Raw genomic sequence first — 26,431 nt, 5'->3', positions numbered from 1 at the left:
CTGTGGGAGGAGTCCTAGAAGGGGCTCTGGGAGGGGCTGTGGGAGGAGTCCTAGAAGGGGCTGTGGGAAGGGCTGTGGGAGGAGTCCTAGAAGGGGCTCTGGAAAGGGCTGTGGGAGAGGCTGTGGGAAGGGCTGTGGGAGGAGTCCTAGAAGGGGCTCTGGGAGGGGCTGTGGGAGGAGCTGTGGGAGGGCTTTGGGGGGGTGCTGTGGGAGAAGCCAGGGAAAGGATTAACTTGAGCAGAGGTTTGAATAGAGCAGGCCATACTGCTTTCTTCCCAGGAGCAAATGGAAGGGTGAAGGCTGCTTCCTGCCTCCTGCTTCCCTTCGGGCCCCTAAGACCTACTCTACCCAAGCAAGGAACGGGCACCCATCTGGAATGTTCATCATTGCCCTATGGCATGACCCGAAGCTCTGGTGACATTGTGGGAATGAACATGTTTTCCCTACTGCTGTGTTAGGACCAGTCGTCATAAGTTACCGTGCACTGGACTCACGCAGAGCTGATAGCTACCTTGGACACAGCATTGTTCCCTGGAACTGAGCCCCAGGCAGCTCTTGGTATAGTTAAAAACTGCCTGTTAACGAATGTTCCTTCGTTTAAATTTCAAGGGAAAGGAAATAAAAGGTGTAGCCATCATTGAAAGAAGGAAAGAAAGAAAGGAAGGAAGGAAGGAAGGAAGGAAGGAAGGAAGGAAGGAAGGAAGGAAGAAAGAAGGAAAATAGCTTACCCAGTTTTTACAGCCTGCCATTTGCTGATTTCCACAGTGAAAGGTGCAGGAAGAATCTGGGATCTACAGAAATCACTGTCCAGCACCTTATCCATATGTTCTGCTTCCCAGCCGCTCTCACCCATACAATCCATCTGCCTTCATCCTCTACTGCCTAGAATAATACCTGTCACGGGGCAGCTTCTCCTCCAGGGCTCACTGACTGCAGGGACGAACACCTGCTGCTCACAGGACAAAGAGTGCAGCTAACCTCACTGGTAGGAGCTTCCCGCCATGGTCTTCATCAAGGCTGCATGCCTGACATTCCCACCAGCTTCTAACCTGAGGGTGGGGGTGGTGACCACCTTTATCTGGGTAAATCGCTTGCCACAGACAACCAGGATGCATGTGACCACCTCACTGATACTCCTCACGACACATGAAGAAGTCACATTTGGCACTCTAAAGTTGATGTGAGCTTTTGGAGTCCTAACAAATCCCTCATCAAAGAGTTTTGTTGGAATCAACAGAAACCCGCCTTTGCTCTGTGTGTGCAGACAAATCTGACAGGCCTGAGATCACAGCAGAGGTGCCTGGAAGGAGGAGCTGGTTGATTGTGAGTGCAGGGGGGGTTCTGATTTGCTCACTCAGCCAATACTTGCTGAGCTGTTACTCTAGGACTCAGAAATATAATAAAACCACATCACTTCTCTCAGTGAAGAAGACCCTTTAATCCAGAGGAAAGCTCCCCCACTAGAGCGAGTCTATGCCAGCTGGAGACAGGGACACTGGCCATTGCTGAGAGCCAATGGATGCCCCTCTGCACATTGGCACAAGAAGACCAGTCTGGTAGCCCCACCTGTGTGATGAGCCTTGCTTTCTGTATCTGTCTTCTCCTCTCCCTGTCTCTCTCCAGATCTAAGCCAGCCTTCTTTTATGCAGTGCAGTTGTTACTACACACAGGATGGTTCGCTATTTAACTTCCTGTCAGTTACCTAACGGATGGAGTCATGCTTTTGTTTCAGAGGCTCCTGGTTAGGGTTTGAAGAGCTGGATTGATGAGAATTACCAGAGAGAAATATTTTTTGAAAAGTAAGTGAAGCTGGTGACATATTACTTCAGAGTTTAGTGAAATTCAGCAAATCTAATTCTATTACCCTGTCAAATGCTCACATAAAGGACACCTGAAAGCATATTTCAGATGCATCTGTAAAGACTTCAGGAGCTACAGACACATCTGCAAAAGCAGGAAGAACCTCTTACTGACAGGCCATTGTTTTCTGAAGCAAGTAAATAACCTTCCAGCAACTAATTAAATAAAGTTATCTTGGTGCTGCAGTGCCGGCCTGCTCTCCCTGGGAAAGGTTGTCAGGCAGTTAATGATAACCGTGTTTTCTCAGAGGCTTCTGGACATTTACATAGGCAGACTCACCCAGACAGGACAAAATAGCAGCTTTCTGCATGATTCACGGAGCAGAGTGCATTTATGACCGGACTACTTTAGTCCTTGTTTATTTTTGCTACCAAGGATGAGATGCCAGCTCATAAATGTATTTGTTCTGACCAAACAGCCAGGGGCAAACGTTTTAAAGCATTTCTGTAAAGCTCCGCATTTGTTAGAGGTTCACAAGCGCACACACTAGGAAGACCCCGTGGCACTTCGAGCCACTACTGGCTGTGTTTGCACCTGTGCTGAAGTGCTTGCTATGGAGAGGGTGAACTGAAGTACAGCAGGAGCAGCAGCAGCAAGGCTACTCTAAAGGAGCTGTCGCCCTCCCTCTTCTGCCCTTCAATTGCCAGGAATGGAAATCCTATACAGAACGTAGATTTAGTGAAGGTTGCACACATTCTCATCAGATATTCTCAGCAACCTGCTAGGGGTGTGTCCTATCTATCTATCCATCCATCCATCCATCCATCTACCTACCTACCTACCTATTTATCTATCTATCTATATCTACCTATCTATCTAGAATCTATTTATCTATCTAGGATCTATCAATCATCTATTTATCTATCATCTACTTATTTATCTATCACCTACCTTTTTATCTATCATCTACCAATCGTCTCTGTATCAATTATCTATCATCTGTCTATTATCTACCTATCATCTATTGATCTATCTAGAATCTATCAATCACCTATTCATTTATCTATATCTATCTATCAATTATCTATCTATCATCTGTCTATCATCTACCTATTTATCTATCATCTATCTATCTAGAATCTATCAATTATCTATTTGTCTACATATTATTTATCAATTATCTGTCTTCTATCTATCATCTGCCTATCATGTATCTATCATCTATGTATGCATCTATCTAGCTTCCTTGCTATCTCTATCTATCTAGCTGTGTGTTGTGTACATCTATGTGTCTATCTGCACATCTGTGTGTGTGTCTCCTTCTCCAGTGAAAAAGATCAAATCCAGGTCCCTGAGCATGCTATACCAGCATGCTACAACTGAGCCTTATTCCTTTCTAAGGTTGGGAAGCAGGTCAGAACAGTTCGGAAATAGATTCTTGGTGGTACACAGGTAAGTCAAAGGTGACCCAGTCTGTCTTAATCCAGAGCTGATATGTGCTATTCTTCAGGACAGTATAAGAAATTCTGTTTGCAACTTGAGTGAGAAAGTGGTTAGCAGTGATGGGTAGTATATCCTGTTACAAATGAAACTTCATCCAGACTGGGCGTGGCATGTTCTCTGTCCTCACTGTGAACACTATACTCTCCAGTGCTTGTGATTTGACATTCTTATGGTCAGCTGTCCCTCGACCTATCCATGGCCAGTTAAGGCCACTTACTGATAGAACTACTCAGGCTCAGTGAGCTCCCCATATTCAGAGTGGCCTTACTCAGGGTCAGCAAGGTCTACATATTTGAACTGGCTTTACTCAAGGTCCGTGTTTTATATAGATAATTGAAGTGGACGTATTCGGGGTCACTGTGATCTACATAGATAAAATGTCCATATAGCTAGTTCTCAAAATTAGAATTGCTAACTTTTAAGTCTGCAATAGATCCCATTTCTTCATACACCTCTGTAAAAATTCAACAGAGGTCTAGAAACTAGTATTGGCTACATGTGTTCCTATGAGCAGCAAGAAAACACTATGGTGAGACAAAACCAAAAGCCACAGTTGTCTCAGTTCTTGTGGTGCGGATTATTAACAGCCTGCCTCCCCTTCTGCTCCTAATCTGGCAGGCATTACTCATTATCTGCCATGGAAATCATTTTTTTATACCTGTGGGTAATTTTTAATGTGTCCTGTATCTGCAGGTCTAATTTCTTTTAGGGAGGTTAATAACATTAATCCCATTTTACAGATGGGAATAAAAGAACTGAATTATCCCATTTTCCCAGGTCAGAGAGTAAGTCAGTGCCTCATTAACTTCCATTAGAATTTTCACTCAATCTAATTCGTACAGAGCTTCTTCACCAGGATGCTTAATTACTGTCAAGAATTTTCTGGAATCTACTCCTCACTGACACACATCAAGCACTTGAGCCCATAGGTGAACAAGGCATAGTGCTAGGGGAACAGGTATGCCCAGGGAGTGGAAGGAGGGTCCCTAGAGCAAGCTGCAAGAAGGGATTAAGTGTAAGTGGTCTGTCGGTAAGGAGGGGTAGCAGTGGTGGACTATTGGTAAGACTCCGTGGACTGGCTTTGGGACCAACTGATTCTCCAGACTTGCTGTGCTCAGGTCCCAGTGGCAATCTGAACACTGCCTCACTTACCCAGATGATGGAGAGGCTGAGGAATAAAGTGATTCATGGGAAGAACATCCTCAGGGTATGTGAAGGGAGTTTAAGAGTAGGCTATGGCGTGAGAAATTCAGTTATCTGGAACCAGAGTCAGGGTTTTTGACAGAGCTAGTAGGCTGTCAAAATAGGAAGGGGGTGGGATCACCCGGAGGCCTCTTGCAGCACACAAGTCTCAGGGCTGCTAGGAGATAGCTTTAGAAGGTGATTTTATAACCCGCTCATCCAGGAACTGATGAACCAAAGACCAAAGCAACACTACACATTAAGGTCTGACTCATTGGCAGTTTCAGGTGGTGTGAATCATGTACAGTGCTGGGCTAAGGAGAGAGGTGAGTCCGGCTGAAGCATGTGTAGGTCTTGAGGAAAGATGGCTAGTGCAACAAGAACCAGACAGATGGTGTGCTTTGGAGTATTGTGACCAAGTGAGGTAAAAGGAGCCTTGTAGTTGTGGCAGCTAGAACAGTGATTAAGAGTGAATAGAGACTTCCAGAATCTCTTCATCTCGGCTATTTCTATACCTTCTCCCCACCCCCAACCCGGCTGCAAGTATTCGCCCCCTATAATTGCAAGTTAGCTTTCTGTTTTATTTTGTTTTGCTTGGTTCTTAGTCTCACGGAGTCCCAGTTCTCAGGTTTCCTATACAGCCGAGACTTACCCCAAACTTAGACCCTCTCGCTTATCCTCCCAAGTGCTGGAATGACAAGTGTGCAGGTCTCATGCCCTGAGAGATCTCAGGCACGCCTTTACCAGTGGAGCCACGCCCACAGTTCCCACAGGCTACCATTTCTACAACCCGGTCTTTGCTGCCCCTGCGCCTTCTTTTGTCTAGAGAGTTACTGCTCAAACTCCAGTGGTTTTAAGGCCAAGGGATCAGCAGGATGGAACCGGTATCTGTCCTCACTATCTGTCCTCACAGTGTGAGCAGGCCACTTCGGCAAAGCATGATGAATTCCATGATAAAGGTGCAGAGACGCTGTTGAAGGAATAGATGGGTACTGAGTGACTGATGTCTTTAGCTCTTTCTGCTTGAATGTGAAGTGCTTTGATCTCAGAGAATAAGTAAGAATTTCTTTAAAATCCACGCTAGCCTATTCATAATGCCATTTCTGATATGAATAATAACTTCTCCAAAGCCCTGGGTCTGCAGCCAGCCGTTGTTAATCTCCAAGCAGGTGGCTGATACCCTGGTAGAACAAAAATAAAATAAAATGAAGGACATATGTATATCAATATCCGCCAGTAATCGAAGACAGCAAATAATTACCATCAGCCTCATTCCTCACCCTTCTCCCCGCAGATCTCCCACGCTGAGATTTGCTGGCCAGTGTTTGTTCCTTTTTTTTTTTTTTTTTAATGAAATCTGTTTCAAGCTCTATTGGAAACTTGATATAGCAGGTGAAGCATTCAGGCCCATGATGAATCAGAGCCAGACACAAATAGAAGGCTGAGGACTCAAGAGCTTCAAAGAGACAGTCAGAGTGGTTCTGCACTTGGATCTGCTGCCTCTACTTGCTGGAGCCAGAATCTAAAGGCGGCAGCTGCTGCAAGCCTGCATAAACAAAGGAAGGAAGCAAGAGCCTACCGTTCCTATGGGAACCGCCACAGCTCCGGTTACCAGTCCACAGATGCCACTCCTTTCCCATCCAGGTCTCACATTAAGACAGTGAGAGGTACGCTTCCTGCGAGGTGGGTGGGGATGTCGGCAGTGAGAGATTCATGACTCCAAAGGGCCTGGGCCCCAGTCGCAGAATGGTGTATACCTGGGAATAATAGCTAAAGAATCCCAATAAAGCAACATCCACTTCCTACTGGGGTACTGATGGCCCAAGTTTACACTAAAGTTGGAGATTCCAACAGATTCTGAACCATCGGCTTTGGGAGAAACTGCCTGAAGAGGGAATTCAGGATTAGGCTCAGACACGATTGTGGAAGCCTGTATCCCGAGGTTCAGATGCCTGACTTCCAGACTGGAGTCTGAAGACCCGGATTACTGAGTGCAAGGACCCCAGGCCTCCCGTACAGCCCCTCTCGGGTTTTCCTGTAGCCTAGCATCCCATAGAGCTCCTCAATGGTGAGTCATACTGAAGTTTCCCCCCTGTCTCCACTTACGCCAGGTGATCAGGCACGTGGCATGATCCATTCTTGCCACGGTTCCCTCGAAGTAAAAATAATCACAAATATAACGCCCTGCCCCCTTTCTGCTAGGAAAATTAAGAACTACTAGATGGAATCAATGTCATGATTCCAAAATGCCCCACACAGTCGATCCTATTTGAAACATTTATGACTCCTGAGGCAAGGAGTTCTACATGTGATTTCTGTGGTTCTCTACATTCCCAAAGTCACATATAAAGAACAGGGAAGTTGCACAAGCCACAGGTCACTGCAAAAGTCTGGGTGAGGTGTACCTGCTGCATCCAACTGATGAATGTACCCAAATGCTCCTTCCTCGCAGAAGCTTCATCACGACCATTGTGGTTGGCCACACAGAACCATGTAGTTTTGTATCCCCCAAGCCTCTAGTGATTTCCTCTACACAAGACATCTTTAAAACACACAGCAAATGTTCTATGTGACGAGCATCTGTGGAGTGGTGATAGTGACGCCACATTGATGATGACATCACTGTGACTGCTCCAGCCTGCTTGTGCTAGTTTAGGCAACACAAGGAAAGAAAGTCTCTGTGGACCTGAGGAGTAGAAGGGCCCTTGCTCTTTTGCTGACTTCTAGAAGACCTTCTGTTCCTCACCTCCAGGGACTCCATCTTGCTTTGGTATGTGACTGGCTTTTCAGGGTTTGAGCCAACTGGGAACTTCCTGTAAGACTGCCATGTAATCTTTTCTTTCCCCAAAAATAATGCAAGAAAGTGTGTTAGCAAATGACAACAGAATAGCCTCTGAATGAACCTCACGAAAGATCTTCCACTTAGTTTTGTTCTGTGCTATGACTATTCCTTGATTCATTTATTTAGCAAATAATAATAATAATAACAATGACAATAATAATAACACTTATCAAGGGCTTTTAATTCTAGGATATTTGTGAAATATCAAATATGTCAGTCATTGAGTTCCCTATAAAGATTTAATTCTAGTGCTGAGTGGAGTGGTGTAAGTTTTTAATAAACCCTGTGGGTCCTAGATGCAGTCACATTGATAGAGTGAGTGTTGTCATTCAGGACACTTAGATTTGATTCCAGCACCAGGAACCCCAATCTGGCACGAAGCACCATATACTAGATGTGTTGGTGTAAACAATAACAACAACACAATGACAAATGAGTGAATTGTGTATTATTCTGAAGCAGTGGCAGGGGTAAGAGCGTGGAGAAGGGACTGAGGCTGGAAAGACTCACCCTGAAGACAGCTGGTATTTACGGAGCACCTACTATGTTATGTATTATGCACTGTAGGTGTGTTATGGCGATGTTTACAGAACACACACTGTGTTTCAGGCTTTTTCTGAGATCTTTACACTTATATTATCTAGTACAATCATCACGGAGACAGATGATTCCATTACTCTTGCAGTGTGGAAGAGAACGGTGAAATCTGGGAAGGTGACCCCTAGACTGTGGAGATACTGGAATTGAAAACCCAGTTCCATCTGAATCGGTACCATAGTCCTAACCTACTGTTTGACCTACACACAGAAATTCTGCTGAGAGACTAGTTTGGAGAAATGGCCAGAAGCTCAGTCCAACTGAAGTCATTTTGTAAGCATGTAAGCTCTGCACCGCGGCCCATAGACCAAGGATGCTCTGAAGGGGTGGGCTGTCTGGTGTGCCAAGTACTAAGGCTTCACTATGAAAGTGGTCATCTAGATCAAGCTGTGAAACAGCCACTAAGCACTTCTTATCAAACATAGTCAGGTTCCTGCCAACACGGAAGGCTGGGACACTGTCGTGATCAGCAGGAAGCGTCAAGCCCCGGGTTGCCCAGGATTCAAAGAGATGTCACAAAACATCAAACAGCAGAGGGTTATCCACCCTACGTGTCTACAGAGAACATCAGGAGGACAAGACACTTGCAATACCATGCTTGCTCTGCTATCCCGGACCTGACAGCACAGAATGCACAGAGGAAGGAGCAAAGTTCTGCTGACGTGTGCTGAGGCAACAGTCCCTGCGGTCTGGCGAACATTCACTTAAAACAAAAACAAAAACAGACGTTGCTTGTAATTTTTAACCTCCCTTAGGGTGTTTCAAATGATTTGTGAAGATCAATGTTCTGCTTGTTCAAAGAGTTTGGGGAGTTTCAACCCCTTTCTGTTCAGACTGGCCTGTCATAAAGAACAAAGGAACATGGTATTTCGTGCAGAGATCAGAATTTACACAAAGGAACCCAGGGATATAAACCCAGAAAAGATGTACTTTTAACTTCCCTCCATCCACAAGTGGGAGAGATGATGACTACTTGCTGGTTTTATCTTCCATTGATTAAATTGGTTTTCTGACTTTTATTTATGTATGTGTGCAACTGCCCATGGTCTAAAGAAATGGCTGACAGGCTTTGGGTTTCTATGATCCTGAGATCAAATTCAAGTTCTATCCCTCATATGGTGTAATTCCTGTGAGAATTAGTCAGGCTCTGGAAACATTGGCTTTCTCTGTGTGGGGCTGTGGGAGCTTGTGCTCATCCCTGGCTTGACTGGATACATCACCTGACCGCGTCTGTGAGATTATTTTCAGCAATATGTCTAACTGAGGAAGGAGAACCATCCGGACGGTGGCTGTGGCACCATTCTGTGAAAGGAGGTTCCACATGGAATAAAACTGGAAACTAGGGACAGCTGTTGAGCACTTGGATTCCCTCTTTGTTTCTTCTTTCATCATTGGCCCAGATATGATCAAGTACCCACTGGCACCCGCTGAGAACCACCTTCTCCACCATGCTACCTTCCCGTGACAGACAGCACCCTCAATCCATGAGGCACAACAGACCCTTCCTCCCTAATGCTGCTCATATTGGATCTGCTATAATGACAGGAAAAGTAGCCCAAGACCAATCTACATCCTCATCAGAGGTTTTCAGTGAGAGTCACATGAGGATTTATATCTAATTTAACACAAGGCAGCACACAGAAAGTATGCAAATCTGTCTTTCCATGTTGCCTGCCCTTGAGTCCTTAACGTGGTGAGTGAAGATGGGGCCAGTTGCTCACAGCGAGGGAGCCAGTGTAGGGGGAGCAGGAAATGCACACAAGACTTAACAACTGCTCAGAGGCAGAGGTTGGTAAACTTCAGGCCATGGACAGAACCCATCCTGCTTCCTGTTGTGTTCATTTTTACAAGGTGACACCAATAGCTGGACACAAACTACGCTATTTAGAAAGCCCAACGTAACCACCATCTGGCTCTTCACAGACAAAAGCTCACTGTTCTCAATGAACTAAAGTTTCCATGATCCACACGGCCCTGAAACCGCAGAGATAAGAACTACACGTCCTTGTGGAAAACCATGAGAGCTACCATCACATCCACATGGTCACTTCAGCCATATGGTATGTCTGGTACCATATAAGGCACCAGACAAACAAGGCTACAGCGGGGCTTCTGTCCACGACGAAGCCACGTGACTGAGAAGAAACAGAAGAGCTGAAGCCTGCTTCTTTAATTCCACTTTTCTATCACCCCCACAGTGGTGATAGAGATTTTGTAATGGAGGTCATTCTCAGATTCCTCTGCCAATGGTGTGCAGAAAGGAAGGGGCTGACGAGGGAAGGGACATTGTTTAGCCACACTGCTGCATCTTTTAGTGACAGCTCCTCTCTTTGGTGGCTGTATGTAGAGAAATCCACAGGCATATCTGAGGCCTCTTAGGGTGACTTCCTAGGGAGGTCAAGGCACAGGCACAGCACAAAGAGCCTTCTGATACTGAAGACAGTAAACACAAAAGCTTCCATATCCACATGAGCTGTACACATAAAGCAAACAGGCCAACAAGCCAGAGTTGGTTTGAACGAGATGCTGGGTGATCATAAAGACCTAGGGGAAAACATTCGAAGGGGACAATAAGGAACCAGAAGTCCTCAGAAAAGAAGCCAGGGGAGTAGAGAATGCCATGGTGGATAGACAAACAGAGAAGGGGATCAGGATAAGAGACAACAAGATGAAAGACAGTGGTGGGTCTCCATTGCCTAAGGTGAGCATCTGCACAGCACATGTACCATGTGGGGATGTTTGAACATGAGTGTGGGAAAGAGGATGTATAAGGGCAGAGCTGGCATGCAGGCTCATTGTGAAAAGCCTTGCAGTGCCTTAGGGCATAGCTTCATGTTGGATCTGAGGAGAATGAGCAGGAAATCACTTAATGCAGGGGATAGGACAGTGGATACCAGATCCTCAAATAAGGAAGGCACCTACATGAGTGTGGGTTGTAAGAGCCCAAGGGAGGAAATGCAGGTATGTGTAGGAATAGAAGGAGGTGTGCACTTGGATGTGGAGATGTCCACTAAGATGGTGAGAAAGACACATTCCAAACATCTTGGCATGCGTGTTCCTTCCCACTGCACTAGAATTTTCTGCCGAGGAGAGGGCTGGAAACTTATCACTTGGCCAGTGTGGAGCCAACACCAGGACCTTGCCTTCTAAATTCTGCCACTGGGAAGAAACAAGGGCTTGGAGAAAGGACAGGTTTCAGGGCTGAGTCTTGGAAATTGTTCCGGAGCCAGAGCGATTAAAGAAAAGCAACCACTAAATGCAATGTGTAACTCAAGCCAGATTCTCTTTAGATAGGTACCGTTATCAGGGTGAGCGGCAAGATGTGGACTGGGGTTGAGAGTACATTCTACAGGAGATGTGGACTGGGGTTGAGAGTACATTCTACAGGCAGCTTGGGGGCCAATACCAAACAGACTTAGTTCTCGGTTGTTGATGAAACATCTGATTGGCAACTTACTGTTGGGGGGAGGGTGGCATCCGGGGATTGCTAAATTGTTGCTCAGCTTCTCCTTGTCCTTGAGCTTGCAAACATTACCCATCCATGGTAAGCAGAACACCTAGCTCTTCCCATTCAAGCCTACCTTGCCGTACCCTCAGATGACTGTGCTTCCTGAGCTGAAACTCTCTCTGCGCCTTCCATTCAGGTAGGAAGAGCACACTTCAGGGTGCCTCCTCCTCTGCTGTGCTTGTCTGAATACACCTGCATTTCCTTCTCCAGCTGTTAGGGTCCACATTCTTGTCTGTGTCTTTAGGATGTAGCCTAGCCCCGCCATTGCTCTTGGTTGAGTATTAACTATGGGGGGGTGTGGCTAAGGGTACACTGGCTTCTAGAGTCAAGCGTACGAAGCAGAAATAGCAAGTGATTTAGCTGTTACTTGGTTGAGTGTGAATACGGTGTAAATAAAGTGTGGCTTACTTTCTCCAGGCCTCGGTTTCTTCACAGGTAGATGGGCTTTTAGGTCATGTTAACGCTGTCTGTCAGGCACCTGGCACTGTCACGTAGCCAGAATTCAAGTAGTCAGAATTCCTTTCTCCTTAAGACTCCATCCTACCACAGAGAGGAGTGGCGCATCCTGGGCCGTGTTCCTGACTCTTCTATAATATCGGCATCTGAATCTGGAGGGATCTAAAGCTCTCACTTGATGTCTCAAGATCCCAATTTCTTTCTTGGTGAAAATAAATTCTGGAAAAAACAGGGCAGGGAGGAGTTGGCTTTCGATTTCTGTGCTGCCGGTGTCTCTGAGGTATAATGTATGATTTTCCCTTTCTGTTTTAAACTAACAGGGAGTGTGGGAGGAGGGCTGGGCAGTGTCTGCCTCAAGGACGTTATCCTTTAAGGATGTTCCTCACTTTAGCAGTCAGGGCCTGCCCTGCTCCACTGCAGTGGCCCACAGCTCCAGCTCAGTCCGACTTGCTAAAGTTTGGGGTACACTGAGAGATTTGGGGGCATCAGTGTTGAGCACACTGGTGATTCACTAGCTCTCAAGGATTTAGTGCATACTTTAAGCACTTTCCTTATTCATAAATCTTTGGCTAATTACTTTTTCCTTTTAAAATTGGGGAGCTGAGTGGGACCTTGGACATTTGCCTACTGGCTCAAGCAGAGCCCTGACCTGGTTGGTTGCCAAACTTTCTGGGCTTCATAGGCTGTGGATATCTGGGAAAAAATTGATGGGTCTGATTTTCCTGCTAGAGAGATTTTGCACTGATCATTGGCTCCATAAAGATTTTAGCTATTGCCCATTCTATCTAATAGCAGCAATAAATTAGTTTTAATTTAGTACATTATTAAACAGAATTTTTATATTGACAAATACAAAACAGCCAGAATAAAGTCTTGGAAAATAAACAGTGTGAACTTAATAGATAAATTAACCAATAAAAGTATAATTAGACTGTTTCAAAGTGAGGCGAAGGTGTTTGCAACTCTAGTAAAAAAAAAAAAAAAAAAATGCTGCCTTTCCTTCTGTGCAAGAGAGAAAATGTAAGAAGCACGGAAGACGGCCCGGAGCAGAACCAGGCATTTATCCCTCATGGTAGATCCACTTTAAACAGAACAATTTGTTTCCAGCTAAATGCCAAAAGGTTCAGCCAACCCTCTCATAGCCTTTTCCGTGGCAAACCCTGATCTCATAGCATAAACACCTTTCTTAGCATTTCAGCTGCAGCTTCTCTGCCTCTTCTTTGAGTCAGTTCTTTATATTGGTGTCAAATAACTAAACCTCTGATAGAATTTATCTATGTGGACTTCATTTTGAGTGAAAGAAATGACTGCCTATGTGGATGTATCCCCCCTGGAGAAGCACACAAGGGTCCTCCTGGCCAGGATGCTCAGACTAATAACCTTACCTAGGAGTATGGTTTTGACAGATGGCAAAAAGACCCAATAAACCACAAAAAAAATTGTGCAAAGCTGTGAGGCTCTGGATGGCATTGTCTTGTTTGAAGTCCAAATTTCTAATTCTTCCAGGATGCAGGTAGCCTGAGGATATTGTTAGCTCATAAAACCTAATTGGACTGATTATAATAGAAGAATATTTTGCCCAGAGTGTCTAATCACATCAGTCACCTAATGATTTTTCTTGTTGTTCAATGTAGCTAGGGCTATTTACAGGAAGATGAACCCATAGATGCATCTTAGAATATTGCCCATGACGGAGATGGGAATCACCATGCTGAATTTTAAAAGATCGATGTGTATGTGTCTATGTATGTGTGCATGTGTGTGTATGTGCACATATTCGTAGATATGCAATCATATGTATGTGTGCATACATATGTTTCTGTATGTAAATATGTTTTGTATGTAAGTGAATGTGTATGTGTGTGTGTGTGTATACCTTATTTTTAACACCTCTGCAAGGAGACAGCCACAAAAGTGTGGCTGTAAGAAAGGAACCATGTTCAGAAAATCAAGCAGAGCAAGGCATGAGGAAGATGATTCTATTTTGGCTATGAAGACAAAGGATATTTATTGATAATAAGGAACTTGATGTTCATTTGTATTCACCATATTTCAGTGAGGTCCCAGGTAATTAAATAGTTTGATATGTGCTATATAACTGAACAGAATGCAGTTTACTGGGAGGAGTCTGGTTTGAAGATCTTTAGCCTCTTGCCAACCTGGAATCTTGGTGCCTAGCGTCTGAACATTGAGTTGGATTCTCCATCTCCACAGTGTGGAGTTAAGTCTGTACTTTCCCAGATGCCATGGGGTTTTTTAGCAAACTGTTACAAGCTAAGCAATGGAAAGTTTATGACGTCCACAGACTCAGTAAGCACCGGCGTTTGCTGTTGGCATTCTGTTTGTGGTTGAACTTAAGTGCTTTGTGGCTTTTGTTCCATTCTTACACTAGAGTCATGGATAACAGTATACATTACCCGCAACTCACCAAACCACAGCCCCAAAGCTGCAGGAGTCACCCAAGAAAGCACAGAATGAAGAAAGGAGGGCTTCTTCGGGGGGCCTGTTTGGAGTGTCACACAGACAGAAGCAGTTAAGGCTCTAGGAAATATTCTGAGAATTCAAGATATCCCAGAGCCAAACCTGTGATTCATTCTCCAACACGAAAAGCATTTGGCAGGCTGTAGTTTGGAAACAAGAGCTCTGTCTGATTTGGAGGCTCTAAATGGGACCATTTGGACACGCACAGTGACACTGGTTCATCCTCCAACTCTAAAGGATGTTCAGACAATGTCTTCCTTATTTCTTCTTGGATACTGCTTAAGGAGCACCTTTCTGGATAAGGAAATATCACAATGTTGGTTTTAGGAGATTCTCTTCACTCACCTCTCATGCACTGCAACCTGAATATACACAAAAGGACCTACACAACTCTCTGTGAAGCCTTTCTGCCTTCCCCAGAGCCAGCCTCATACAGCCAGTCTATAGTCCCAGTGTCAGCTTTCTGTGAAACGCCTTCCCCCACACTCTGCTCAGTTTCATCTTGGTGGCATTGTGATTCTTCCTCAGAAATGGAGCTCTAAAGAGGATGACCCTTTCAGTCGGTTAGCATGGATCAAATGGACTATCTAAAAAAACACAAAAAGCTACAAGTGCCACACTCCATCTATAGCCAGCTATAGTATAGTGTGTGCATTGTATGGGTATGTATGAGAGAGATTGTGTGTGTTTATGAGTGTGTGAATGTGTATGTGCGATTGAATGTGAGTGTTCATATATATAAGTGTGTATGTATGTAGTATGTGTGAATGTGTGTGTGCGGGAGAGTGTGTGTGTAAATAAGATACCCATTCTCCCCAGTGAGAGTCAGAAGAGATCCCTCAGACAAGGAAGATCGTTATCTTCTGCCTAATGGAAGTTGGCATCTCACCCAACTTTGTAACCTGCTGGGTTCTTATCAGTCCACACCATCCACAGTCTTCTGGGAAGACAAGGAATAGAGCGAACAGAGACATTGTCTTCTGTGACTTCCAGAGACACCTTTGTACCTGCTTTCAACAGTTGCCCCAGCCTTGGCTTTCACATTTTCTGGGGCAGGACGATTATGACCCTTTGGGAACTGCTCAATTTGTTCTCAGACTTTTGACTTAATTCTTCATGATGCCTAAGGTTCGGCCTAACCCTGTAGGGAGAGGCACCCAGAGGAGCTGATATAGACCCTGTTACTTCTGAATGTCCAGCCACATGCTCTTTTACATGAGCCTCGCCTTTCCACTGGCCAAACAGGAATGAGAATCTGCCTAGCATCTGCTGGAAACTGATGTGTGTTCTATCCTGATGACCTCCCCCTGTTCAGTCCTAACCACAAAGAAGAGCTACGTAAATTCCCACTCTTACTCAACTGTGCTGGCCTCTAGTAATGTAAGTAGTTTTAAGAGCATAGAAACTCTGTCCTGTCTCTCTAGGACATTGCTTAAGATAATAGCCCGAGGCAGTAGGCTCTCTAGTGCCCCATAGGAAGAAGCTGGGTAGGGAGCCTTGTTGGGAAGTCCTCTATCTTTATATACAGTTCTGTGACCCACAGCTCTGTGGCTTTGCACATATCTTGATTTATTTTTCATTAATGACTTTGTATAGTGCACTTGTCCTTCACAAACGCCAACTGTGATTATTCAGCCAACAGCACTAGCCTATGCAAGTTGAGAATCCATGTGAGCTGTTTAGTTCAAAGTGAAAACTGTTCAGTACTAACATACATTACATAACATTATACAAAAATAGCTTTAAAACCATCTTGTTCTCTTCTTATAGAAGAAAAATTTACCTTACACCCACAAAATATACACATAGGATTTCTTTGTCACATGCACACCCATACCCATTCCCATACACATACACATATACATACGTGTACATATACCCACACACACACACACACACACACACACATACTCATACACACACACACATACTCATACACACACACACACATACTCATACACACACACACATACTCATATACACACACATACTCATACACACACACACACACACACACACACACACACACACACACACACAGTCACCCTTTTAGGATAAAAAGCCTTCCTAGTTTCAACGATTGAAACACTCCAAGCTGGATGTGGGAGTAATGCCCATCATTCAGACACTTGCACAGTGGAGACAGAAGGGTCCAGATACAAGCCATTCTCAGCCATGCTGTAACTCAGAGCCCAGCCCAGGCTATCTGAGATCCTGTCTCAGAACGCAAACCAAACAGAAACCAGTGTGTGCCTTACCTGCCATGGGCTCACATTTGCTGGCACTGGCTTTGTGGTCACTGCTACACAGGAGCAGCCATGTTTTTGTAGTCACTTCTTCAGCTCAAGTCCCAATACCGAACGTAAACTGAACACCTGTGGAACCATGCTGAAGGTGGAGGGTGCATGGGTGTGAAGAGCTAGCTGCATTGATCGGGGTCTAGTTTCTTCCTTTGTTTGACCTGAGTCTGATTGGCTTCCACCTGTCTGTCATCTGAGAAGAGAGACCCATGCCAGTTCGCATGGCACCTCCTGGGAAAGGTCAAGTTCCCTGGCATAAACTGCAGTCAGCCACTGAACACCCAAGGGTGTCCTGGAGAAAGACTTTTACTCACAGGAAATCAGATAGCCATTTGGTGATAAAGTATTTATTCCCCATTTCAGTCTTGTTGCCAAGACTACTGCACAAAGCACGTTGTTTAAATGGAGCTACAGTCCTAACAAGACCACATTCACACACTGAAAGAAGAAATTAAATTTTAAAAAGTAAATCAACAGTCTGTAGCCAGAATTGTGTGCTTTTTACTATTTAATGTTGATTGAGGTGACTCTGTCAGACTTTGAATCAATAGAATTTCTCTCTTTAACAACTCCGTCCCTCTAAGAAACCATCTTTGCAGCTTAAGGAAGGGGGCCTGGAGATGCTGTTATTTTTAAAGCAGTTATGTCTAAGCCGATGCTAGCTTTCAGAAAACTGACTTCTCTAAAGGTATGGCTTTGAAGCACTTGATTTTATTGAACACACTTTCATTTTGACAGAAAAGTCTGAAGAAGCCACTGAGAATCCAACTATATTGAACAGGGTCTTGGTGCCACTCCGTGTAGCTGACTGCAATGGTCTACAAATACGGGCAACTTTTACATCCCAGCAGACTCACGGCAGCACTGTGATTGCAGTGTCAAGTGCTGTGGGTGTGGAAGAGGCGGGGGCCGTCTGCAGGACTCTTCACAATGCAGACTGACCCAAAAAATATACCAATATCAGGCCATTTTTACTATTTCCTAAACTCTAACACTGAAGAGCTCTTAATTCTCACAGAATTAAATTCTCCTAATACCAGTCTTCTCCTACCTCCTACTTTACGGATGCATGACTTAGACCTAAGTCAGTTATTGTCATAGAGGAACCAGCAAAAGACCCATAATGCTATTCCAGTGTTCCAGCATAGAATGCCCACCCCTAGCCATAACATATAGGAAGCCCATCCCTAACCATACATATAGAATGCCCACTCCTAGTCATAAGACATAGAATGCTAACATACAAAATGCCCACTCCCAGCCATAACATATAGGAAGCCCATCCCTAACCATACATATAGAATGTCCACTCCTAGTCATAAAACATAGAATGTTAACATATAGAATGCCCACTCCCAGCCATAACACACACTGCTTCCTCTCGGGGGCAAATGAGATGCCAACACAGACATGCGCCTGTCTGAGGTGAGCAGTTTAGCCACAGTCTTGAGAAATAGAACACTTGGGGATGTTTTGAAAGTCTGGTGTCAGTTTCTAAGGCCAAAGTTGTGTTGACATGGGTCAGGGGCCTGGGGAAGAATGGTAGACAATAAGACTCAAAGAAGCAAGTACAGGCACAGAGGAGTGTGCAGGCTTCTGACCTTCGGGACCTGGGACAGGCAGAAACAGGCTGAGCTAATGTTTTTGCTACAGATGTACCAAGTGGAGGAAGGCTTGAGTGGCAAGCACCATTTAAGAATTCATTCATTGATTCAGTTTTTCAAAACTATTGGTTGGCTTTCTTCTATGTGCTAAAGTGACTCCGAGGGTTCAGATCAGAGCAGGGAATAAGAAATTAGCCCCTAGCTTTATTGTGCATTAAGATATAATTGTCAGTATATTACACAAGCAGGTAATAAGCAAGCTCCAAAATAAGTAAGACCATCATGAACTGGAATGACCAGAGCAGAAGATGGGCTACTTTGGGATAACCATCGAGGGAGAAGAAGCTGAGAAAGCAGCAAGTGAAATGAAGTCTTCATGACAAGAGCCTGCCATAGGTGAAGACAGGGCACACGTTCAGCAAATGAGGATCTGGGTCTACTAGGAGGAGTGGCTGAGAGAAAGTTATCAGCAGGGAGGTTCCAAGTTGGAGCCAGAAGGGCTCGAAGGACGGAGCAGGAGAATGTGTTGGGGCAGAGGCAGGATCTGGTGAAGTCAGCAGAGCACTGAGTCCCAACTGAGCCAGGAACCCACAGGGAGGTTTAGGCAGGCAGATGTCTTAACCCACTTTCATATTTTGAAATGAACACCATGGCAAAAATGGAAAGAATGTATCACTCCGTGACAGGGGAGAAAGCCGAGAGACCAATTAGGAGAAGAACTGCCTAAATCCTGAGCAGAGAGATTCCCTTAATACACGCGAGATGGGTCGAGCTGGCGGTGTTTGGAGCCGAGCTAAAGACGCCTTGCTTGAGGCGCAGACTGTAAAGGATACTCCAGAAATTTTGGCTGTGGCTGACATTGATGGCAGGGACCAAAGACAGGAAGGTGGCTGGGGAGCTCATGGTATGAAACGTTCTGCTGTGGACCCAGGAAGGTTGTTTCTGGGCTCCCCAGGGGTGGACCCAGGAAGGCTTTCTCTGGGCTCCCCAGGGGTGAACCCAGGAAGGCTGTTTCTGGGCTCCCCAGGGGTGAACCCAGGAAGGCTGTTTCTGGGCTCTCCAGGGGTGGAGACAGGAAGGTTGTTTCTGGGCTCCCAGGGGCAGCTCTTCTGAGACTGTAGCTGTGCGGCAAGTGCAAGGACTGGCAGAGGGTAAGTAGGGATGGGGGCAGGGCATAGTCTATACATTCCACTTGTGAGACCAGGGACTGGGAAGGAAGTCACCTCTTAAACAAGCCCAAGTAGAAACTGGGGGGAAGAGGAGGATGGGGAACATTGGGGAAATGCACACCCCAGGAGCAGGTACATGCAGACTGTGAGAGTTCTAGAGGAATCACACACCCAGACTCTGGGAACCCTTTCCAGAGATTCTGTTGTCTTAACTGTGAATGAAGAAGGTGGTGCTGCATTGATGCAGAATTAATTAAAGTACTGGATGCTTGTGCTCCACTTACCGTCCCAGTCCTGTGGAGGTGCCACCTCACAGTAGTGTTCAGGGTATGTGGCATTTCTGTAGACCTACTAAGACATTAACGTTCTTAGCTGCTTTTAAGTAAAGATTTCAGTATCTGCCACATCTAGGCTCTGTGTACTTTTTCTTGATATCCAGCCACTAAAATAAGACACTGAAAGTATTGGGATAATCTCTTTTTGTGCAAATATAAACACTGAGGTTCAGGTAGAGTGTGTCCCCAAGGTCGCACGCTGGCTACTGTAACTAATGAGGAAGAGAACAAGACTCTGGACATAGTTCTCAACCCAGCAGTTCTGAGCTCATCCCAAACAAGACTTGTTATAAACCCGAATCATGGCGACAATCTGTTAACATTTCTTGGATTTCATGAGGCCAGCATCCCATGTAAAACTGAGTCTCGTTCATTTTCTAGTGTCACGACACACTCTAACCCAGGCCTGTCTTTGGAGGAAATGAATAGAAGTTCCCAGTACTCAACTGTTGACAAATACGGTAAGCATCAGACACCAAGGAAATCACTGCTGGGGTGAGTGTGTGTGAGCCTGTGTGTGCATGTGTGCGTGTACACAATTGAGAGTATGGGTGTGTACACATTGAGTGTGGATGTATGTGAGTTCAGGATACGTGTGTGTGTGTGTGTGTGTGTGTGTGTGTGTGTGTAAGAAGAATGCACGGAATATACATGATCTTATGTCTGCATGGGAGTATACACGGTTTACAGAGACTGTGAGTGTAAATCCGTGTGTAATGAAGTCCTGAGAAGATACAAGGCCTTTATGTAAATAGTATCTGCCTCTCCTGGCATTATAAATCCTTTCCCATCATTTCCCTGCACCCACTCGCTGCCCCTGAGAACAGAAAGGGAAGCTCCCACAGTTGCATCCCCTGGGAGTGTGCTTCACATGAGCTGAGCACAACAGGGTTTAAACCAATGCATCCATCCGACACTTCCAACAGCTGGCAAAGAGGCGCCGGAGAGCAGCCTGGGCCAGCCTCACAGGACTGCTCCACATCATATTAACACGGCTCTCTGAAATAATTAAAATTTCATGCTGGCCTCTGGAAGTCAAGGGAAACACAGACACCTTTAGCATCAGCTGGATTAGGGTGTTTGGATAAATTGAGAATCCCTATGGATAAATATCACATATTTAATATTTCCTACTAGAAATATATCGTCTAACCTTAAGTATCACACCATCATCTAGGAATAGGGCCATGATATCCTTTATTAGCCTTCAAGTCTGAGAAGCTCTATGTTGGTTTAAATATTAGTCCAATGACCCTTTTTTTTATCTCCACTTTGAATGCATAGAGGACTGAACACATCAGCTAAACACAGCAGATTTATTTCCAGAGCTGTATTTCAGGAGAGGAGGAACTGACTTCCCTGATTTTGGTCGCTCTATACCCTAGAACCCCCACATTCCAGGACTCGTGCCCTTTGTTCATAACCGTGGAAAACCTTGAAGAAACAAAGGGTGAAATCCCTGATGAGATGTAGTTCAGTGAGCACTGGCCATCTTGAGAAGCTTAGAAGACGTCTGTTCTCCTAGTGCGTGTTAGCATGCAGACTGGCTCCTGTCACTAGATTCACAGAGTAATTTGTAAGTCCAGGATCCACACACTGCAGCCTGTATGCCATGGGCCTAGTAGAAAAGGTTTCCATGGTGGATTTCCAAGGTGAAGCTGTTCATTACAATAATAATAATAATAATAATAATAATAATAATAAACTTTTAAAGAATTTTTAAAGGTTTTTACTAGATTTATTTTATTTCATGTGCACCTTGTTTACATTGTGTCTATGTATCACATGAAAGTTGGTGCCATGAAGATCAGAACAGAGCATCCCCTGGAACTGGAGTTTCAGATGTGGTACTGGGAATTGAACCTGGGTCTCCTGCAAGAGTGGATGATCTTATATGTTAGGCATCTCTCCAGCACCATGAAGATTTTGTCTTTAAAACCAGAGAGCCAGTCAGCATTTTATAATGAGTGGGAAACAGGTACATATGTCCCTATCCTGAGGCAAGCACTATTGGCAGTGGGGGACCATGCTCAGAGAAGTCCCCAAAATGAAGCAGAGGGACACTAGCGTGATAATATTCATGTCCGCCTTCCCCAAACAACTCTGTGCCTGCCCCTGAAAGCATGAGTGTGTTCAGATGGAGTGAGAATTCCTATAGAAAACATGCGTGTGCTCGGATGGAGTGAGGATTCCTATAGAAAGCATGAGTGTGCTCGGATGGCGTGAGGATTCCTATAGAAAAGATGCGTGTGCTCGGATGGAGTGAGGATTCCTATAGAAAGCATGAGTGTGCTCGGATGGAGTGAGGATTCCTATAGAAAGCATGAGTGTGCTCGGATGGAGTGAGGATTCCTATAGAAAAGATGCGTGTGCTCGGATGGCGTGAGGATTCCTATAGAAAAGATGCATATAGCTTCGCTCCATCCTAGTAACAGCCTTTTGCACAGCTGGTGTCACGTTCCTTTTCTATTTTGATTTATTTTACCATTTTATTCTTTGTTTGGCAGTGTTTCTCTATGTACCCCAGGTTTTCCTCAAACTTGCAGAAATCTTCCATTTCTCAGACTGGCGACTATTCCCAGACTGGCTATACTTTTATCTCCTACAACAACAACCTTGTAAAATTTCTTCTTTTAGTTTTGTTGTTGTTGGTGGTGGTGTGATTGTTTTTATTTATTCCTTGAGAATTTCAAGGGTGTTCACAATGTACTGTGATTGTGTGCACTCCCCTACCCTCCCTGTGCAGCTCCTTGCTTCCCCTGTACACACACCCTGCTGCTGACTTCAGATCTTTACTTAGTAACCTTGTGAATCCATTGAGTGCAGATCATATGCGAAGGGGATGCAGGACCAGCCACTGGAGGAGCACGACCAACCTGCTAGGACCCTTGCCAATTGCCCATAGCTCAGAGTAAGGACATATGTCCCTGTCTCCCATCCATTCCAAAACATTGACTAGCTTGATTTCATCGTGCAGGTCTTGTGTATGTTACAGCTACTGTGAGTTCATGTGTGCTGGGCTGGCTAGTTTTATGTCAATTTGACATAAGCTAGAATCATCAGAGAGGAGAGAGGCTCAGTTGAGAAAATACCTCCATGAGATCAAGCTGTAGGCAAGCCTGTAGGCAAGCTTGTAGGCTTTTCTTAATGACTGATGGGAAAGGGCCCAGCCCAGTATCAGTATTTTTGCCCCTGGGCTCACGGATCTGGGTCCTATAAGAACACAGACTGAGCAAGTCACAACGAGCAAGTCAGTAAGCAGCACTCTTCCATGCCCTCTGCCTCAGCTCCTGCCTCTATGTTCAGTGTCTTCCTTAACTCTGCAGTGAAAATTCTAGTTGAGCTGGTCTTCAGTTTATGAAGCATCCAATCCTTGAAACTGGGAATGGGACATGAGTGTAAAACACCCGCCTCAGTGACCTACAACTGTGTCACTCATCCCTGAAGTGCAGCCTACCCACTGTGATAGCCATAACAACTCTTGGGTTCTCACTGGAGCCAGTGTGGTGAGAAACGCTGACACAGCCAAAAGCAGGGAAACTGTGTGCACGTGGCTGACCTAGTAAAGATCTGTCCATGTCCAGAGTGACATGAAAATTCAGCCGGCAAAAAAATATTCTTACGCTACAGTATCGATTCTGCTTTAGTGACCACCAGTTAAGATTTAGAGATGTGGGTCAACTCGCTCACATATAATATACCCTGAAATGCACACATGCAGGCACACAGGCATACACATATTACAGGTCCATGAATGCACACACACACACACTCATGCACACATAGGCACATGCACACACATGCACACGCATGCTCACACATACACATGCATGCATGCACACATACATGCACACATAGAGTCGTGTACTTGTACTTGCAGGCATACACACACACACACATAGGCCCTCAGTGCTAACCTGAGCCAATCTCAACAGAGGAGAATAATACGCACCCACGCTCAGAAGTGCCATCGTCAGCAGGATTTCCTTGCAGGAGAGTTTGCTATGGCATGCTGTCAAAGGGAGTTTGACATTATTTTCTTTTGAAAGTGAATATGCATTCATTTTCCTGCATGTGACCATATGACTTAAAGATAATGTCAAGGTCTGTGTTGGCTCTGATAACTGAGCTTTCAATGGTGACTAAACAGGCACCAACCACCCATTTTTTTAAAACTGGAGGTGTTTCTGTACTGGGGTGGACAGAATGGCTCCCTGCTCTCCGTCACCGCCCTGTGCTAGATCTGTAAAGTCCATTCTTGAAGATGTCCAGGCTGTTGCATCAAATGGCACTGACAGTCAGACCCAAACACTGGACAGACTCTTAAAAATTAAGCAGCTAGGGAAACAAGCAGGCAGCCTTCTTCGGGCTGCTATTTCTTTTCCATAAGCACCATCTACACCATTCCTCTGAGCCCAACCTTCCCCTCACCCCTGGAGTTGCCCACCACATGTCTGAGGCACACGGCAGCCTAGTGATAGGCACTATCTATTCACTAAGGCTAAGGAAGATTTAAGCTGACAAATCTCCCAACCAAAGACAGCAAACACTGGAGCCATTGCTTAAAATGCGTTTGCCTGGCATGAATCTCGCTCTCAGCTGTCATGGCATCTTCCTTCCAGAAACATATCCTGCTTTCCTGTAAGCCAACATGCTAACTGCCAACCAGCATGTGCAATGTGGACATTTGTGGTTGATATGCAGGTGAAGGTAGACACAAGGTAAGGCAAGGCCTGTGATTGGGAGGTGAAAAAGAAAGGCAGGGACAGAGTTTTTTGAACCATCACCACAGGTAGCTATAAATATCTTATAAGGAATGGATAATTACAGGGTAGTTTGTTTTATCTTGGTGGGCAGTTTTGGGGTTTTTGTTGTTGTTGTTGTTGTTGTTTGTTTGTTTGTTTGTTTTTCTTAATCATTATTAAGTGGCTCTGAGTTTATTGTTTGGACGTTTTGTGGAGTGAGAATTTACTGATACAAGTCTGATTGATAAGATAACCAATCCTTTAGAGTTTTGATTTTACCAGGTTACTGGGAATGGAAGCAGAGTCCGCAGCAGGGAGACACTGGAGGGCAGTCACTGCTGGGAGCAGAGAGTAGCCAGCGGCAGACTGGAATGGAAATTGGGAACTTAGTGAGTCAGGTGGGGACATTTTGCTGGTAGAGATGAAAATACCCTGTAGATGCCGTATGGCCCTACAGTGCTGGCGATAGTGAGGGTTAGTGTTTCCTTTATTTTTAATATTTACCGCTACAGACATTAGTCATAGATGTCCATATGGTGCCAAGTCCAGGCTTCTATTCTAAATCATAGCATCCCCAAAGGACCCCAATCCGGTCTTCATTCCCAGGGACCCGGAAGGGCAGCCTGGTAGCTGTGTACAGCTCTGGATTCCGCTGGTTACGGAAGCAGGGAGATGTGCTGTAAGGTCGATAAGTAACAACTGAACTTCTTTTCTGACGCAGGCTATGTGTCTGATCCCATGAGCCCGATGCACCTCCACTCTCGCCGGAACAATGGCGGCTTTGAGGATAGCAACTGACAGGCCTGACATACACCTAAGGGGAGTTTTCCCGTCAGACTGACAGCAATGATTTTATCCATGGCAGGCTCACTTCCAATTATAACATGCTGCCCTCTGAGCTCTCTTCAAATCTCCTTGCTTATTCGGCACTCACTTAATTCCCTTCTATGGGGTAGGCTTTGAATTGCACCAAGCCTGACGTGCCAAAGAGTAGACACAGAATGTGCATGAGGAATTCGTCTTAGTTTGATATTTAAAACCCTTAATTGCCTGGGGGTGGGGTGAGGCTCAAGTCTGTGAACATGGCTCGGTTGGTCCTTGTGTATTTCTAGACCCAACTGTGGCCTTGTGTTTGTCTCCTGTTACCTCTGATGGTCATTTTGTGATTAAAGACTCTTTTGTGGCTTAGAACACTGGCTCAGATGTTATGTGTGTTTTATTCCAACAGGGATTCCACTGAAGAGGCCTCTTTTCAGACAGACAGGTTAAAGTATGGAAGCATGAATCATGTGGTTAGCTAACCTGTTTCCTTTGTCTTGACTGTGCTCACCTGAGCAGCACCTTAGTGTCAGTAGCAAGATGTCATTAATGGAAACAGCTGTGAAATCAACACACTAATGCCAGACAAGAATTTCATACAGACATAAGCATCAGAAAATAAGAGTCCTGGGCTGGAGAGATGGCTCAGTGGGCAAAGGTAATTTGGTCAAGCCTAGAAACTGGAGTTGATCCTCAGGAGACACACATCAGAAGAGAGAAACAACTCCTGTATGCTGTTCTCTGACCACCTTACCCTTGCTCTAACATGTGCACACACACACACACACACACACACACACACACACACACACACTTGATAAATACATACAAAGAATTTTTAAGAATAGAAGTGAATTTTCTAGGTCAGCCCTTCATGCTGGCAGCTCAAGCCACAGTGACAGGAATGGTCCCACCACATAGAGGTCCACCACCACTAAGAGAGACACTTGGACACATGAGACTGGAAATGTTAAAATACCAACAATAATTACTGATTTTGACCACAGTAAGAGAAATGGAATTGGCCAAGGGGAAAAAATGGCATATTCTAAATTAAAGTGTTTCAAGCTTCATTCTGTTTCCAGACAGT

General features: G+C 45.0%; 1 protein-coding gene across 1 annotated transcript in view; it reads left to right on the top strand.

Annotated features, from left to right (window-relative positions):
• Positions 1-25,320, top strand: part of LOC308420419 (serine/threonine-protein kinase TNNI3K) — a gene marked incomplete at both ends in the record, with an annotated part of 262,391 nt that extends 237,071 nt beyond the window's left edge. Inside the window, 2 exons of the mRNA XM_080916430.1 lie at positions 20,159-20,238; positions 25,244-25,320. Of these exons, the coding sequence (XP_080772556.1) occupies positions 20,159-20,238; positions 25,244-25,320 (157 nt within the window). The remainder of the gene's footprint in view (positions 1-20,158; positions 20,239-25,243) is intronic.
• Positions 25,321-26,431: the final 1,111 nt, after the last annotated feature.

This window comes from Micromys minutus, assembly GCF_963924665.1.
Source record: "Micromys minutus genome assembly, chromosome: 4".
Classification (NCBI taxonomy): domain Eukaryota; kingdom Metazoa; phylum Chordata; class Mammalia; order Rodentia; family Muridae; genus Micromys; species Micromys minutus.
This window is presented reverse-complemented; position numbering and strand designations above follow the sequence as displayed.